Source organism: Dipodomys ordii, unplaced genomic scaffold (assembly GCF_000151885.1).
Source record: "Dipodomys ordii isolate 6190 unplaced genomic scaffold, Dord_2.0 Scaffold149, whole genome shotgun sequence".
NCBI classification, from domain to species: domain Eukaryota; kingdom Metazoa; phylum Chordata; class Mammalia; order Rodentia; family Heteromyidae; genus Dipodomys; species Dipodomys ordii.
Window position 1 is genome coordinate 841,046 of NW_012267365.1, and position 17,763 is coordinate 858,808.

The 17,763-nt window shown below is 37.1% G+C and overlaps 1 protein-coding gene and 1 pseudogene across 2 annotated transcripts in view; one reads left to right on the top strand and one right to left on the bottom strand.

The window, feature by feature from the left end:
• The window catches only part of Naalad2 (N-acetylated alpha-linked acidic dipeptidase 2), a 43,687-nt gene that overhangs the window by 930 nt on the left and 24,994 nt on the right, over window positions 1-17,763 (bottom strand). For both annotated transcript variants that reach the window (XM_013032097.1, XM_013032096.1), the window contains 6 exons: window positions 16,635-16,702; window positions 16,114-16,205; window positions 11,680-11,770; window positions 8,291-8,555; window positions 5,971-6,052; window positions 4,151-4,243 (listed from right to left, as the gene is read on the bottom strand). In XM_013032097.1, coding sequence (XP_012887551.1) covers window positions 4,151-4,243; window positions 5,971-6,052; window positions 8,291-8,555; window positions 11,680-11,770; window positions 16,114-16,205; window positions 16,635-16,702 — 691 coding nt within the window. The remainder of the gene's footprint in view (window positions 1-4,150; window positions 4,244-5,970; window positions 6,053-8,290; window positions 8,556-11,679; window positions 11,771-16,113; window positions 16,206-16,634; window positions 16,703-17,763) is intronic.
• LOC105997619 lies at window positions 1,450-1,883 on the top strand (annotated as a pseudogene).

The window sequence follows — 17,763 nt, forward strand, 5'->3', positions numbered from 1 at the left end:
ACATTAAAAATCTCCAAGATAGAATCTTAAAATAAGTTGTAAAATAATACATAGTTCCTTCCATTCATGTAAAGGAGTGTTCATATGCTTATATAAAATACATATATACACTTATAAACAAATACAGCATATGCACATTTACATGAACTTACAAATCCTGTGGATACAGACATTTTTATATCCATGTCTATGCACATGCTAGACACTGATTTTTTTTCCCCTCAAGAATAGAGAAATTGATAGTGTTTATTGGCTTATGTTACAAACCAGGTTGTTGGAGTCCTAACCATATGGAAATTGAGTACGTGAGCTCCTCCAGTTAGGTATTCCTGACTGGGCAACCCAGATGACAGTGGGCAGTAATAATCAGCCCTGGCCTTTGACAAGGACAATGGATGGGATTTGGTACTTGGGGGTTCAGGTCTGAAGTCCCTGGCAGGGTAACCACGCAGGAATCAGTGCCCTATAGCAAATACCTTTTGGGACCGAATAGGTCTGCCTACCAAACCCAACCAGCTATTGTTAGTTTTACTTTCTCTGTTTTCTGCCCATACTCTGCTCCCAGTTGGTGTCCTGGCTTGCTGGTCTGATCATTTTTGGCCTGAAGGCACTCACTGGCCTCACTGTTGACTTTTCAGGGCAGCAGCTTCTCTCCCTTTGGCACTGCCAGTTCAGCAAATACGGGCAAACTACTTGAGAGAAAGTCTATTGGATCTGATGTTACAACTCAGAAAGGCAAAAAGAAGCTATCCCCTCCCCTTCACAAAGCCAGTTGATCAGCCTGATAAGATAGAAGGGGCAGGGCAAAGTGGCCACACCAATCAGAACAGTTCCTTCATGTTTGCACTAATCATAGGACAAACCATTATGCAAATGAAGGATTTTGATTACAGTAATCACAAGTATTCTCTTGGACCACTGTGTCATCTCTTCAACCCCAGCCCAGCTGATATGGAAGTTAGGACAATTGGCCTTTTGTTAGGCTAAAAGCAGCTTTCCGAAGGATGTTTATAACAAAGGTGTGTCCAAAACAACACTCTAAAAATATTTAACAATGCTTCAACATTGCTTAACTCCTGTCCAATTGTACCAGAGTGGTTCCCTACTATCTACTACATCTGGTTTGATGTAGTGTGTGAGGGAATGCCTGAAGCAGAATTGTCTCTTTTTATTCTATATGCTTCTATATTATGTACTTTTTAGATCTATAAGATATAGATGTTGAGTTAAAAACAAATTTAAAAGTATATAGACCAGGAGTGGGGGCGCAGCCACGGTGCAGCAGCAAATGCAGGGTCCAAGCCCATCATTGCCCAGTCCCAGCCTCCTCATTGCTCGGCTGCCCACGACTTCCTCTACCCGCCCAGCACAGCCTGCCTTTGCCTAGGATTCCTTGGGAACCTCAGGTGAATACTTCCTCTGCTGGGAAAAAGAAGAATGTGAGTAGATATATGCCCCCCAAGTTCAAGCGCCACCTCAATGATGATGACGTTACTGGCTCTGTGAAAAGTAAAAGGAGACATTTTTTGGAAGATGATTCAGATGAAGAAGAGGACTTTTTTCTAAGGGGACCATGTGGACCAAGATTTGGACCTAGAAATGATAAAATTAAGCATGTACATAATCAGGTGGATTAAGTTATTGATGTCATGCAAGAAAATATTACAAAGGCAATGGAAAGATGGGAGAGACTAGATGAGCTACAGGACAAATCAGAAAGCTTATCGGACAATGCAACTGCTTTTAGCAACAGATCGAAGCAACTTGTAAGGTAGATCTGGTAGCAAGGCTGCAAGATAAAAGCCATCATGGCTTTGGTTGCTGTTATCCTTTTGCTAGTGATTATCATTCTTATAGTTGTGAAATACTGTACTTGATTTGATGACAGATCCTCATTAAACAAGATCAGGGACAATAATAATAATGCATAATTTAAATGAAATCTATGTATATAACTTTCCAAACTTCTTCAAGAAACTTTAAATTGTAGCATTGAGAATGTCCAATTATCTTATTTCCTTCTAATAAAATGTCCTTTGAATAATTATGTTTAAGGCAAAAATAGCTATTTTGCTGTATTCCAAGAATCTAATTCGAAGCTAGATACTTGCCAGTTCATTGTTGGTGTATTTAGCTAAACATTGGTGACAGTATTTCATACTAGTATGTTAGTGATATAAGGACTTGAATTATTACATTAAACTGGGGCCAGACTGGGGTCAGGAAGCCTATGTTGAGTACCAAATTATTGTGCTAAAAGCAATGCACAACTACTCTATCAGCACTTTCAAGAATATCATTCTCTTCCTATTGGAATTGCTTTGCCAGCACTTTCCACATGTGTATAATTTTAACAAAAGCTAAATATTGTAAATGTTTCGGTCTTCAGCTATAACTAAAAACATTACAGTAAACTTATTTTTGATTGTATGAGGGAATATGTTAGTAATTATTTTGATATTTGGATTACAGAAATGGTAACTTTAAACAGTATGAAAATAATATAGTAACCTAAAACTTGATATAATAAAATTATTGGAAAACGTAAAAAAAGTATATAGACTAATAAGAAGTCTAAAATGTTGGTATTTCAACTTTTATGTAAATACTTAACTGATGGGTCCTATTCCATTTATCCATTAATGAATAAACATTTATAATCTACGTATAACATCAAAATAACTGGGATTAAGCTGGGTACTGGTGGCTCATGCCTGTAATCCTAGCTACTCAGGAAGTTTAGATCTGAGGATCCTACCCAGGCAGGAAAGTCTTTGAGACACTTATTTCAATAAATTACCTAAAAAGCTGGAAGTGGAGCTTTGGCCCAAGTGGTAAAGCACTAGACTTGAGGCAAAGAAGCTCAGGGACAGCACCTAGGCCCTCAGTTCAAGCCACAGGATTGGCAAAAAGAAAAAGAAATCTGGCATTTACTGAGTATATTCCTCTTTGACCTAAATCTTCATCATTTCTTAAATCTAAAAATTTATGAGGTGAAAGCAATTATAATCTCTCCTTATAACTGAGCAATCTGAGGCTTAGAGAAATAATTTGCCCAGATTATACTTATTAAGTGGCAAAGATGGCCCTAACAATGTCTGCTTGAAATTATTTAAGTATGAATAGTAATCAGCATTTAAAGAATATTAATTTATAGAAATGTTTTTGTATGCCGGGCGCTGGTGGCTCACGCCTGTAATCCTAGCTACTCAGGAGGCTGAGATCTGAGGATCGCGGTTCAAAGCCATCCCGGGCAGGAGAGACTGTGAGACAGACTCCTATCTCCAATAAACCACCAGAAAACCGGAAGTGGCGCTGTAGCTCAAGTGGTAGAGCGTTCGCCTTAAGCTGAAGAGCTGAGGGACAAGCTCCACGACCGACAAAAAAAAAAAAAAGAAAATTTTGTATGTGTGACTAAATCACACATCTATACACATCTATAAATGTGCTTCAACACAGCTGAATGCTCTGACTCTGAATACTGGAACCTTTCTAATTTCCACCTAGAAACCAGAGTTAAAAGGGATCTTGAGAAAGACAAGACTGTCCAGAGGCATAGTCAACCAGACACTGAAAAAAAATGTGTGGAAACACAGATAACCAGGGTACTTTTTCAGAGGAACATGACAAATGTCTACAAATCCAAAACATAAGAAAATACAATTAAACTTACTTGATTATAGAGAACAGGACAGGGTAAGGAGAATATTATAGAATAATACATCTGAGATCTTTATGGAGAGAATTTCCTAATAATTAGGAATCATTCAATAATAAGCTTCCTATACTTCTAAAATTGAAATACAGAATGAGTAAGTATTATAAACCCTGTAAAAAAGTTTCATGCCAATGGATGGAGTTAAATGAGCTCTAAGATCTTTAAAATTCTAAGGCTTGAATATTTTATTCCAGAGATCTTCTTAAACTGCCATTTAACATTTGCATACAGAACAAAGCAATAAATTATGTAAAACTAATTTTTCTTACATTCTATGTTACACTACTGAATGAATAGTCATATCTATAATCTCTTCAGTATACACATTCACCTACTCATGGCTTAAGTTTAAAAATGACTTTTGGTATGCTTCTGTTTTTTGTTTTTAATGTATGTATTTTAGTGTCTTTTAGGGAATTGCAGTTTTCTTACCTGTAGAACCTCCTCCCTGGTAAGCCAAGGGGATCTATGAATGCTCTTTCCAGGAGCATCAATTGGTCATTCACAATTCTCACTGCAATGGGACTTTGACAACATGAAATTAGAACCATAATTAGAACAGTACTTTCTTACAACCATTCTTAAAACTATGACAATTTGGCAAAAGGAAATGAACCCACAGGAGAAAAGAAGAGAAACCAGAAAGGGTAATGCAGAATGTGTGGTGTGTGAATTGATCAAAGTAGTATGTGTGAAAATGTCATGAAACTAATGACTCTGTATACCTTAATAAAACAGAACAACAAAGTGGAGCCTTTATCATTGAATGATGTTTAAAGTAATATCAAGTAAAAATAAGGCTTGGGGAAAATAAAATGAATAAGCTTTTTAACATAATTCCTATTAGAACTGTAATGCTTTACATGTTAAGCAACATATACCAGCATTTAAAATAAACAGCATCCTAACAGGATTTCATTGTTTCATTTTTGCAAAACTAGAAATTTGTCCAAAGATCGGATACTCCACTTTTCTGTAGAAAAGCCAGGTCTTCAAAGGTGGAGGCAGCAATGCTTGATAGGAAATGTACTCATTACCTTGCTCATGTAACTTAACCCCTCTGTAGAGTCTTTTTACAATAAAAAAAATGTACAAAAAAAAGAAAAGCCAGGTCTTTTGGAAAGTAGATAGAGAGAACTATTTTGTCAAGTCATTTCTGTAAGTCATACAGATTATGGTGAACCAAAGGAGTAGAATGGAAGCTGAGTAATCAAGAGTGAGTGAAGAGGTGAGAGGGAAGGGATGGTAGGGGAAAAGCAAAGGAGGAGGCAACAATGCTGGATAAGAAATGTACTCATTACCTTGCTCATATAACTGTTAACCCCTCTGTACAGTATTTTCATAACAAAAAATTTAATAAAAAAAAGAGTGAGTGACAGTACCAGGAATCTGTAAGAAGGAATGACAGCTGCATACATGTGTCCACTGGGAATATTTACAGTATCTTTGAGAGCTACATAAATTCCCTTTCCCACAATCGACAAGGAAAGGGAGGTTCCTCAAAATAAGTAATATGTTTTCTGCTTTCTGATCAAATAAAAATAAATATATTTTAGACTTTGCTTTGGAGCAATTTGTGCTTATTACATAATGGTTGGCTTTGAATATATCTTTTTTATTGTGAAAATACTGTACAGAGGGGTTACAATTACATGGGCAAGATAATGAGTACATTTCTTACTAAGCATTGTAGCCTCCTCCTTTTTTCCCCTTTCCATCCCTTCCTATCCTCTCCCCCCCCCCACCAATATATCTTTTAAACTAATTTCAACCTGAAAGTGGCAAGATGTTAAATGAAATTCAAACACCTATCACCAAAGGAAGTATCTGTAAACTGACCCATAGAGAACTAGACAAGGACTTAACTATATTGTATATGCATTTAAACCCATGAAGCTATGAATTGCCAGTTGTGGACTGAATTCTCATCATGTAAACTCAAGACATGCTTCTGGCCCTTGTCTTGGAAGCTCCAGGTTTCAGCCTACCATGATTAGCAATGCTCCCACACTGGAAGTCCAACATGAATCATCTTCAGGTCTTGTTAAAAAAGAAGAATTTTAATTTGATATGCTGTGAGTGTGGTCTGATTTCTTCCTTTCTAACAAGCTCCAAGGTGATTGATGGCAGTGATAATGGAGCTGGTTTGTTGGCCATGATTTGAATAGCACTGATGTAGAGCTGAATGCTTGTATGAATGAAAACAGTTCAATCTTTTCAGCAAATAGCTGAAATAGGCATTTAAAACTTACTTATCAAAGTCAACTTGCTGAAGTCTTCTATGGAAATCTGAAGCAGCCTCTGAGAAGTTTCTCACAGCAGAAAATAAAGGATCTTTTTAAAAGGAAAATAAATTAGTAAGCTCGAGTAATTATAATTTCAGAGGTTCATATTCCAGTTCATTCCAGGCTGATGTACTGGAACCATTTTCTATCAAGCCTTCTTGGAGAGTCATGAAATTTACTAGAAATTATTTTAAATATGGTATGAAAATTAAAAATTGGTTCCTAAGGAATTACCCTTCAAAAGCCTATTACATAAATCATTCTTTGACATACACTTTATCAAAACCTATTATTCATTTGATATACATTCATTGGGACAATTACCATAGTGAAACACCAGGCACATCTGAAATGAGAGATAACTCCTGTAATTATGACAGACTTAAAACAGTATCACTCCTTACTTTCAAATAGTACATTTTAGTTCTTTCATAAAAGGCAACCTGTGATAAACTTATATACCCAGACTCTTGAAAAGGGGATCAGGTTTGGTTTGGTCAAACTTGTTTAGCTCACCAAATTCCTAAGGAAAGTGACAACAGTTTTTTTTTTGAAATAACACATTGTCTTCTAAGTAAGACTTAACATGTTATTTATTTAGGATTTAATCAATTCTATGATGTAGGCAAAATAGGAAATACAATATTTATTTACGGATAAAGCATTTACCCTCACACCACAAGGTCTGTTAGGTCACACATCTAGAAGGTGGTACCATCCATATATGGACACTGATCTTACATTTTCTTTCATTAAACTCTACTTGGTTTTCAATTATGTTCAAATTAAATAATCTAGTAGAAGAGAAGATGGGAGCTAAGAGAACAGTTCTGAAGAATAAATTTTAAGTTCTAAATACGGAAGTCAAGATGAGAACTGAAATGTGCCCCTAGGGTGTAGTAACAGTGACAACATTTTCAGTAGTGTACAGTAGGTATCATGGTGAATTAGCCAATAGAAGGCAAAAAACTAGAGACAAATGTAGATTATGTATTCCTCCACTCACCATGCCTTATCCTTCATGAAAACACTTTCTAGGAATTGTTGCCTGGCACTAGATGAAGAATTTTTATTTGTAGGAAATAAGGCAAATCAAGAGGAGACATACTGTTGTTGAGACAGAAAAAACATGAGAACCTTTCACCTGATATAGCCACCAGTGGAAGTGAAGAAAATGGCATAAACAGATAACATGAGGTCCCCAAGAAAGTAAGTGGTTGGAGAACTTAACCTGGTGAAAGAGGGCCTTTCCATTGAGCTTATTAGTATCTGTCTCTTGTTTGGACCCTAACTTACATCAAATAAAGAAAATTCACCAGAGGGTGGTCAGGAGTCTCAAGGGGGTTACTAGATGCTGCACAGTTATAGGACCATGTGTCTCCATTCTGTAGGCTCTTTTGGTTAATATATGTTTCTCAGGAATAAATAGCACTTAGTACATAGCACTAGCAAAAGGCAATACTTACTAAGCTAACATTGAGCTCAATATTTGCTGAGTACCAGGTACCACTGCTACTGCGTAGTATGTAACATTTTTCACAACATTTTCTGAAAAATGTGATATTCTTTTTTTAATTCACCTATGAGAAAAGTGCTGCTTAGAGAAGTTAACTTTACAAAGGTCACAGAGATGAGAGGGTAGAGCTAGTATCTGAGTCATGGAACTGCTTCTAGATCCAATGCTGAACACTACTAAACAACATTATATTTTGTCCACACTGGATAGTACAAGTACCTGAATTAGAGTGTGGACTAGAGTGGCCAGTTACAAAAGGAAAGCCTGCTTATACCTATGTAAAAATCCTTCATATAAGCTAATGGATAATAATATAGGCAATAGAACTGAGGGCTTTCTCTATTTTTCAATCTTTTCATAATATTGTTGCGTTTTCCACATTTTATTCCTGTAGGAGAAAAAAGATACTTTTTTGAGACAGTGTCTCACATGTAACTGTAATATAGACTTGCTTCAAACTTGAACTACATCTTCTGGCTCTCAAGTGCTGTGACTCAGTGTGAACCAATGCACTCAAGCTAAAACATATTTCAATACTACAGAACAGAACTAATTCAGGGTTTGCAGCACTATCTCAATCACAATGGATTCATATTAGTCATATTAGATTAAATCAGATTCCTAAATAGGTGTTGATGCAAAGCTTTTGTCTGGAAGTTAGAGAGAGTAGGAGACACAAGGGTAGTTCTAGAATGAAACAATATACACTGATCATGATAGCAGATAATAGCTTCAAGTTCTAACTTAAAGACTACATACAAAGTATCTTACCAAATGATACTCCATTTGCTGTCAGTTGTTCTCCATGTTTCTTGGATAAATTGAAGATACTTTCTGCGTAAGTTTTCAAAGAGTTTGCATAGTCTTGAATATTGAAAGGAATGATTGTCGAGTCAGCAAGTTCATAAACCAGTGCTCCGCGTAATTGAGCCACAGAAAGCTGTTTTTTAAATGTAGGATCATAAAAATTCTCCACTAGTTCAAAAGTCTCATAAATCGTGTGGTACATTGGGTAGTTGCTATATTTATCTGTTTTCTAAAATGGGGAGTGGCACAAGAATAAATAAGCATTAAATGTTCAAGTTACAACATAAATGTAACCACAGAAATGACTATAGGAAAAATATATACAGTATCCCGAGTTTCATCATCATAAAGCAAAAATAAAACAAAATTGAAATAAAGCACTACATTCAAATTGTTCATTGATTTAATTTATTTTTTTTTGGTCGGTCGTGGGACTTGAATTCTGGGCCTGGAAGTGTCTCTGCACTCTTCAGCTTAAGGCAAGCACTCTACCACTTGAGCCACAGCACCACTTCTGGTTTTCTAGTGATTAATTGGAGATAAGAGTCTCACGGACTTTTCTGCCTGGACTGGTTTTGAACCGTGATCCTCAGATCTTAGTCTCCTCTGTAGCTAGGATTACAGGCATGAGCCACCGGTGCCGGCTGATTTAAAATTTTATATTTGTTCATTTCACAACTTATGTAAACTTCATTACAAATACATGCATTCCTGATAACTAAAATTAAATAATATATACTTAAACTGAATTTGTGAAGTTCAAGATTATCTTTGGATTGAGGATGAAAGGTTTTTGGCAGCTAACTATATATATAGCAAAAAGTTGATATATTTAAAGCCTTCCCTCTCTTCTTAAGGAGTCTTCAACCAAGTGCATTTAACCACGATTACACAAGTAAGAGCTTACTACTTACTAAGAGCTTATTACATTATTACATCATTACATACAGATATCCTGTAAGAATTTCCTGAGTTCTTGGGTCTTCCTAACTTAACTTTAGCTTTTACCATCTACTACCTTATTGCCATATACTACCTTGTGAGCTCGCTATCACTTTGCTTTTGGTATTACTTTTTTAAACATTTTTATTGGAAAAAATTCTGTACAGAGGGGTTACAGTTACATGAATAAAGTAATGAGTACATTTCCTATTGAGCATTGTTACCCCCTCCTTTGTTTTTTAAATTCTTGTATCAATCTTTCTCCCATCTAACTATGTGCCTTAGTCTTAGGCACATTGAGAGGAACTTAAGATATAGAAAATTAAAAAAAATTAATGACAATATAAAAGTGGAAAACATGGTGAAAATATGGGAGAGCTATGAGAAATGACATTTTTTTGGGGGGTCCGGTAGTGGGGCCTGAACTCTGGACCTGGGCGCTGTCCCTCAGCTCTTCAGCTCAAGGCTCTACCATTTGAGCCACAACGCCACTTCTGGCTTTTTTTTTCTTTTTGCTTATGTGGTGCTGAGGAATCGAACCCAGGGCCTCAGGCATGCAAGGCAAGCACTCTACCACTGAGCCACCTTCCCAGCCCCAGAAATGACTTTTTCTATATTTAACTTTTGGAGAGAAATGGTTCAAGCAAAGAGGATCAAGGCTATGTAGCATTGTAAACAGATACACCACTGAAACTCACAATTAGCTATGATAGTTATTTCAGTGGCACAAAATGTATTATAATTAATTTTGCACTTATGATTTTATACTATGCTTTCACTTACATTGCTTTATACTATATATTTAGTTTGTATAACATTTTGATAATTTTTCAATTTTCAATAAAATTTTATATACTTTATGATGTTAATAAGATAAACTTTATGCATATATTTTATGCATTCATAGCAGAGAAGAACTCATTATGATATCTGTAGAATATGCACTTTGTAAGATTTTTTTCAAATTATTGCAAATCATCAAAACAATCTGCATATAAGTGGAACTGTTCAGTTCAAACCCATGTTGTTGAAGGGCCAATGGTATTTTTAAAATTTTTTACCAGTCCTGGGGCTTGGGCACTGTCCCTGAGCCTCTTTGTGCTCAAGGCTAACACTCTACCACTTGAGCCACAGCATTACTTCCACCGTTTTCCAAGTAATGTATTAAAGATAAGAGTCTTACAAACTATAACTATTCAAATGAACAAGATCTTGGTGTATTGCATTTTTGAGTTGAAAATTAATTAAAACTGTGAAAGAAAAACCAGTGTCTATTACTGTAATCTTCAATTTGACTTCTGATATAATTGATAACTTAGATAAGCCAACGTGCTGTTTCTTGGCTGTGACCCAGTGGCTGTGTATCATCAAGATTCTCAAGTAACAATGGTAATGGAGTATCCAGTGCAGAACAGAAGCATTAAAATGATGAGAAAATTGATTTCTCTACTCAAGGGACATTGGCTGGTATTATGCAGCAATGTGGCCATGGTAGCAGAGAATCTTAGGTTAGCAGACTCCCAAACAGAACATGTCCCCTAGCTGCACTTTTCCTCCTGAAAAGCATATCAGAACCTAGAAGACCAGCTAGGAAGTGAGATTTCCAATAGGGGATGAGAATTGCTTAGCACTGGGCTGGGAAGATGGCTCAGTGGTAGAACATTTGTCTTGCATGCATGAGGCCCTGGTTCAATTCCTCAGCATCACATAAGCAGAAAAAGCCGGAAGTGGCACTTTGGCTCAAGTGGTAGAGCGCTAGCCTTGAGCTGAAGAGCTAAAGAGCTGAGGGATAGCACGCAGTCTCAGAGTTCAGGTCCATGGCAAAAAAAAAAAAAAAAAAAAGAATTGCTTAGCACTGATAATCAGTTAGAGATCTGGCATTTCTATGTTAATAGCATTAGGATTGAAATATATCCAAAATAACTATTCTTTAGTCTGTCTATGAAGGAGCGACAGACAGTCTATCTCTATTTCTGCAACTCCTCTCAGGTCAATGTCTTACTAGTGCCAGATGTAACAATTTAGTGACAGAGTTCCTCATTCACAGAATACTAATGATTAGTCGAGTCTGGATCTGGGATGTCCTTAGAGGCTCACATGTTGATAGAACCTTTATGAACCAGGCCTTGTGAGAAGTCTCCTGTTACTGAGGCATGACCTTAAAGGGGTTGGACAATCCAGCCCTTTCTTGTCTCCTTTTTGCTTCCTATCTGCTTCTTTAGCACATGGCAAGCCTATTTATCATAGGCTTAAAAGCAATAAGTACAATTGACTCTGATCTGAAATCTCTGAAACTGTAAGTCAAAACAGCTTTCTCTCTTTATGATTTGTTTACCTTAGGTTTTTCAATACAGTAAAAAAATTTGACTTAAACATATATTACATATTCAAAAGGATAAAATTTGTCTTACCCTATTTTTAGTATAACGTGCTCTGCCTGAAGCAATTCCAAGTCTTTGAAAATAAGCTTCAAAATCACTTCCAGATCCAAGCTTATTGATTCTAAATGTAGAGTATAGATAAATAAATATAGGCTCATGTACAAGAAAATAAACAATACAAATTTAAATTGACAAGAAATTGACTAGAGCAGGGAATTTCACAGAACATAAAAGAATCATAAAAAGCTGGCCAATTTTCAAGATACTTTCCTATCATTTGCTGGAAGATTGTTGCAACAAATCACAGATCTGCACTGAGTACAACTAGAGTTGAATATTTTTACAAAACATACATCATAATAAGGAAGCTGTCTTCAGAAGTTTCACCATCTGTGATACTTGCTTAGAGGGGAAACCAATGAAGCCACAGTCTATGTAAAAGAGAGAACTAGAGATATGCACAGGAGGGGATAGTCTATAGAAGAACTAGAGCCATGTAATAGGCTGAAACCTAGAGGTTCCAGGTTATAAGCTAACCCAGGAAAAACAAACAAACAAAACAAAAAAATCTCAAACCATAAAACAGTGTATGAATTTCCAATTATTCTGCAAGAAGTCCAGGCTGGAGGTATGGATCAAGCAGGAGAGCATCATACATGACTCAGAAAACTGAGGGAGAGTACTAGGCCCTGAGTTCAAGTTCTGGTATGAACACACACACACACACACACACACACACACACACTACAGTGTAATAAGAAAGCTGCCACAGAAAATGTATATTTAATATCATGAAAAGACACATTCCCAGTGGTAGAGTGCTTGCCTAGCATGTATGAAGCTCTGGGTTTGATTCTGGAGTACCAGAGAAAGAGCCAGAAGTAGCACTGTGGATCAAGTGAAGAGTACTAGCCTTAAGCAAATGGAGCTCAGGGACAGTGCCCAAGCTCTGAATTCAAGCCCTAGGACCAGCAAAAACAAAAACAAAAATGATGATAAGGACTCAAAAGGTTTTTCTTTCTTGCTATTGTTTCTAACATATTTATAAGATGATTTCTTTGTTGCTTTGTATGTCCCTCCCCCATGGTATAACCCCTGTTTTCACTGTATTTGATGTTGGTATAATTTGTGGAGGGGAAGGGAAAAAAAACAAATCATTTAAATAAGGATACAGGTGGACCCATTGCAACGATGAGATGTACAAGACATTATGTCGAGAAACGAACTTTACAACTTTGGCACGGGGTGGGGGAAGATGGGAAGGGATAGAAAGGGGAAACAAAGGAGAAGGCAACAATGCTTGATAAGAAATGTACTCATGACCTTGCTCATGTAATTGTAACTCTTCTGTACGGTATTTTCACAATAAAAATACATTATTAATTAAAAAATCATGAAAATAAGTGTGCCTTGTTTCATTTCAGCAGTAAGATGTGAGAATGTTGAAAGAGGTAGGTGACATTGATCAAGATATATTGTATTCATAAATTGTTTTATTAAATGATAAACCTTTGTAAAACTTCTTAAAGAAAATTAAAAAAAAATCACTTAAGCCAGGCACTGGTGGCTCATGTCTGTAATCCTAGTCATGCTGGAGGCTGAGATCTGAAGATCTCAGTGTGAACCCCAGCCCAGGCAGAAAAGGCCATGAGACTCATATCTCCAATTAACCACCTAAAAACAGGAAGTGGAGCTGTGGTTCCACTTTTTTCACTTGAGCAAAAAAGCTCAGGGAAAGTGCCCAGACCCTGAATACAAACCCCATGATCAACAAATAAATAAAATAACAAAAATAAAAAATAGTCTGTGATATTTTTGCCTTTAAAAATCAAATCATTGTCTATTCATATACACATTTACATACAAATATACACATATAATAAAAGACATGGAAAAAATCTGTTGTGACAATAAAGGTCAGTAAGCAGAATATACAATTACATATACATTGAGAATATAACTATAAGCTGGGTGCTAGGGGGGTGGTCACACCTGTAAACCTAGCTTCTTTTGAGGCTGAGATTTGAGGACTGTGGTTTGAAGCTAACCCAGGCAAGAAAGTCCTGGAGACTCTGATCTCCAATTAACCACCAAAAACCTGGGGTGGTACTATGGCTCAAGTGAAACAGAAAAGCTAAGGGACAGCACCCAGACACTGAGTCCAAGACTTAGAACCAGCACAATAAAAAAAGAAAATTAAAACTGGGCGCTGGTGACTCACACCTGTAATCCTAGCTACCCAGGAGGCTGAGATCTGAGGATCCTGATTCATAGCTAGACCAGACACAAAAGTTGGTGAGATTCTTTTTTTTGTGTGTGTTTAATTTTTTTTTATTTATTTAATTTATTTATTTTCGTGAGACTCTTATCTCCAATAAAACCATTTAGAAAACTGGAAGTGGCATAGTGGCTCAAGTGGTAGAGCACTATCCTTGAGCCGAAGAGCTGAGGGACAATGCCTAGGCCCAGAGTTCAAGCCCCATGATGTAAGGTCCTCTCCTGGATGGCGAGCAGACTCCACCCTCCTCCCAGCAAAGTCTCCACCTAGTACCTGCGTTACCTAGGCAACTGGGACACCTGGAAGAGGTCACATCTGCATCTGCTGAGGTCACATCTGAATTTGATGTGGCCACACCTTTCTCCGCCCATACCCTAGATAAGGCCTAGCCTGAGGCCCAGATTTTCTCTTTCTCTCTCTCTCTCTCTGCTCTTGTCTAGCTCTTCTCAAGCTCTTTTCTCTCTCTCTTTCCTAGGCCTTTCCCAGCCGCATGGAGTGCCAACCTTGCCTGGTCCCAGCAGGTCTACTGAATAAACCTACCCCTTACCTGAATACCACGTTCGTGGTGCAGTTCTTACTCGGCCTACCTCTTTTTAAAAACCTAACATAAATGGTGCCATGACTCGGATTCGAACCGAGGTGCTATTGTTCTTTTTTTTTTTTGGGCCCGGTCATGGGGCCTGAACTCTGGGGCCTGGGCTCTGTCCCTCAGCTCTTCAGCTCAAGGCTAGCGCTCTGCCACTTGAGCCACAGCGCCACTTCTGGCTTTTTTCTTTTTGCTTATGTGGTGCTGAGGAATCGAACCCAGGGCCTCGAGCATGCCACCTTCCCAGCACGGTGCTGTTGTTCTTACTAGGCTTCCTCTTTTTAAAAACCTAACACATGACCGGCAAACAAAAAAAGAAAATTAAAAAGGAAAAGAACTTAAATGTAAATTCCCAAGCTATTAGACTGTTAAATGTGTTTTTGGGATTGTATTTTTATTTTATGTTTTGGTGGTAACTGACAATTGCAGTCAGAACCACTAGCCCTCTGAATGTTTTTTACATGTCTTTTTGACTATTTTTGTTAGATTATGAAACTTTTTTGTTCTGATCCTGGGACTTGAACTCAGGGCCTGGATACTATACTTGAGCTATTTTACTTAAGGCTGGTACTTGAGCTACAGCTGGTACCTGAGCTACAGCTACACTTTCAGCTTATTTGATACTTAATTGGAGATAGCTTCAGCCTTCCATCTTCAGGTTACAGATCCTACTCAGATCCTGAGTAGTTAGGGTTACAAGTGTGAGTTCCCAGTACCAAGCAATTATAAAGTTTTTATAATAGAAAGTACTTGAAATTTCACAATATTCATTTGGGATATGGGTGATGACATAAAGCTGGTATTAGAAACAGTTATATCAAGTGCGAGGCTGTGGCTCAGTGAGAGAGCCCACCTAGAATGGACAACAAAAATTTTTAAAAGCTAAAAAAAAAATTTAAAAAGCTGCTCTGGTCTACAAGAGAAGAGCTAAAAATAAAGATCTACAAGATCTAAATACATTACTTGTAAGCACACATTTTGGCTGTCAATTCTCCTTAAATATAGAAATAATCCATCATTTAGTTTTCCTTTATCACTGTTGTTTGTGCCTATATTGTTTTTTAATGCATCTGTTATTTATCTGCAGGAACTTTTGGGTAAGAATGCTAAATAATGGCTAATGAAGTTACAAAAATCATTTTGACTAAAATGTGCAAATATAGATCTTCCTGTGTTCATTTGAAGGTTAAAGTTTGGCTGTGTTAATGGATTAGTAAAACAATGGCTGCACAGAACATTCCTTTTTTTTTTTTTTTTTGGTCAGTTGTGGGGCTTGAACTTGACCTGGGCACTGTCCCTGAGCTCTTTAGCTCAAGGCGAGTGCTCTACCACTTGAGCCACAGTGCCACTTCTGGTTTTCTGATGGTTAATTGGAGATAAGAGTTTCACAGACTTTCCTGTTCGGCTGGCTTTGAACCACTATCCTCAGATGTCAGCCTCCTGAATGACTAGGATTACAGGTGTGAGCCACCAGCACCTGGCTAAGAATAGAACATTCTTTTATTAACTTTATCCACATTATTAATGGCAATGCATTCATTGGAGAATGGTATGTTTGAAGAAACAGGCAAAGGAGAATTCATAACTGAATTTGTGTTACCTAGGAAGATCTTTATTCTCAGGTGACGGGTCTTTTTCCAGCCAGCTTTCATACAGTGATTTACTTTCATAACCATCATCAGGGCTAGAGATCTAAGAAGATAAATCACAGACTGGAGATTAGAGAAAGAGGCAAAAAAAATCATGCCAGCATAAAACCACATCCTACTGGGCATCAACTTTTGCTACCTATCTAAATAAATATGTATATATCATTATCATTTGTAGAAAAATATCTTCTTGCAAATGCCAAGGAAAAAGTCATGTCCAAATTCTTGTTCTTTTATGGTGGTGCCTGTGGGTAATTTTGCCAAGTACCTAGGATGTAATTTCCTGCTTATTTTGATAAACTTTTCTAGAGATTTTTCAAATTTTTCACAGACATCATCCTTTTCATGTTGCCATCTGAGTTTTACTTTTGTTGAGTCAGCAGTGTACTGATATCAATTGAAAAATAAATGCTACTAATTGCTACTCATAGTACTTTCATCAGAAAACAGGCAGACAGGTCTTTTTCTATACCTCTTTTGTCAATTTATATACCAATTGGTAAAGAAGAGGTGTACAGTCAATTCGGATTGTGTAATTGCCTGAAAAATAGATAAAACACAAAAAATATTATTACTTAGAAATGAAATACCATTTACATTTAATTCTAAAACTTCTTTTTGGAACAAGGGCTAGGCTTATAGCCCAACCTGACCAGAAAGCTCACTATATCGTTCAGACTGGTCTCAAACTCTTGATCCTCCTGCTTCCACTTCCAGCATGCTAGAATCATGTTACCACACTCTAATATCTTATAATTTTAATCAAGATATATCAGTATTTAAATAAATTAAAGATGCAATTCCCATGATGGAACTCAAGAGTGAAAGAAATTACAGAATGTGTTCTGAAATGAAGATGGGATAGGTGGCTTTAACAGTTAAGGCAGCTGTGAAACCACCATCCTGGGTAAGCATCTTTCAGGAAGACAATGGTGAAGGAATGTGGTGAGAGCACAGAATTAATTCTTCATTTTTCCATTGAATGCAAAGATGTGTACCAAAACATTAGACAAGAGTACAAAGTTCTGACATTCATCTAGAATCAATAAAAATGCAATGGAAGTCTGGAGGCAAATACCATGAAGCAAAAGCCATATGCCCATGGCTCATCCCTTTTCAATCCAACTATTGAATTCCAGTTCAAAGCCAGCCCAAGTAGGAAAGTCTGTGAGATGACGTCTAATTACCCAGCAAAAAGCTGAGCTAGAGTTAGTGTTCAAGAGTTACAAAACCACCATGAGCAATCCAACCAAATGAGAGACATTTGGCCCTGAGTTAAAAACATGATACTGACACAAAAACAAAAACAAATCAAGAAGTTAGTAGCTTGTGCTTACTTCAAACTCACCCAATACACATAGAAAATACTATTTCATCAAGGATATGTTTCTGCATGGGATAGTATGTGCAATTTTTTAGACAGATTCCTTTTTTTTGTGTGTCAGTTGTGGGGCCTAAACTCTGGGCCTGGGCACTGTCCCCCAGCTCTTCAGCTCAAGGCTAGCACTCTACTATTTAAACCACAGTGCCACGTCTGGCTTTTTCTGCTTATGGTGAACCCAGGCCCTCCTGCATGCAAGGCAAGTACTCTACCACTGAGC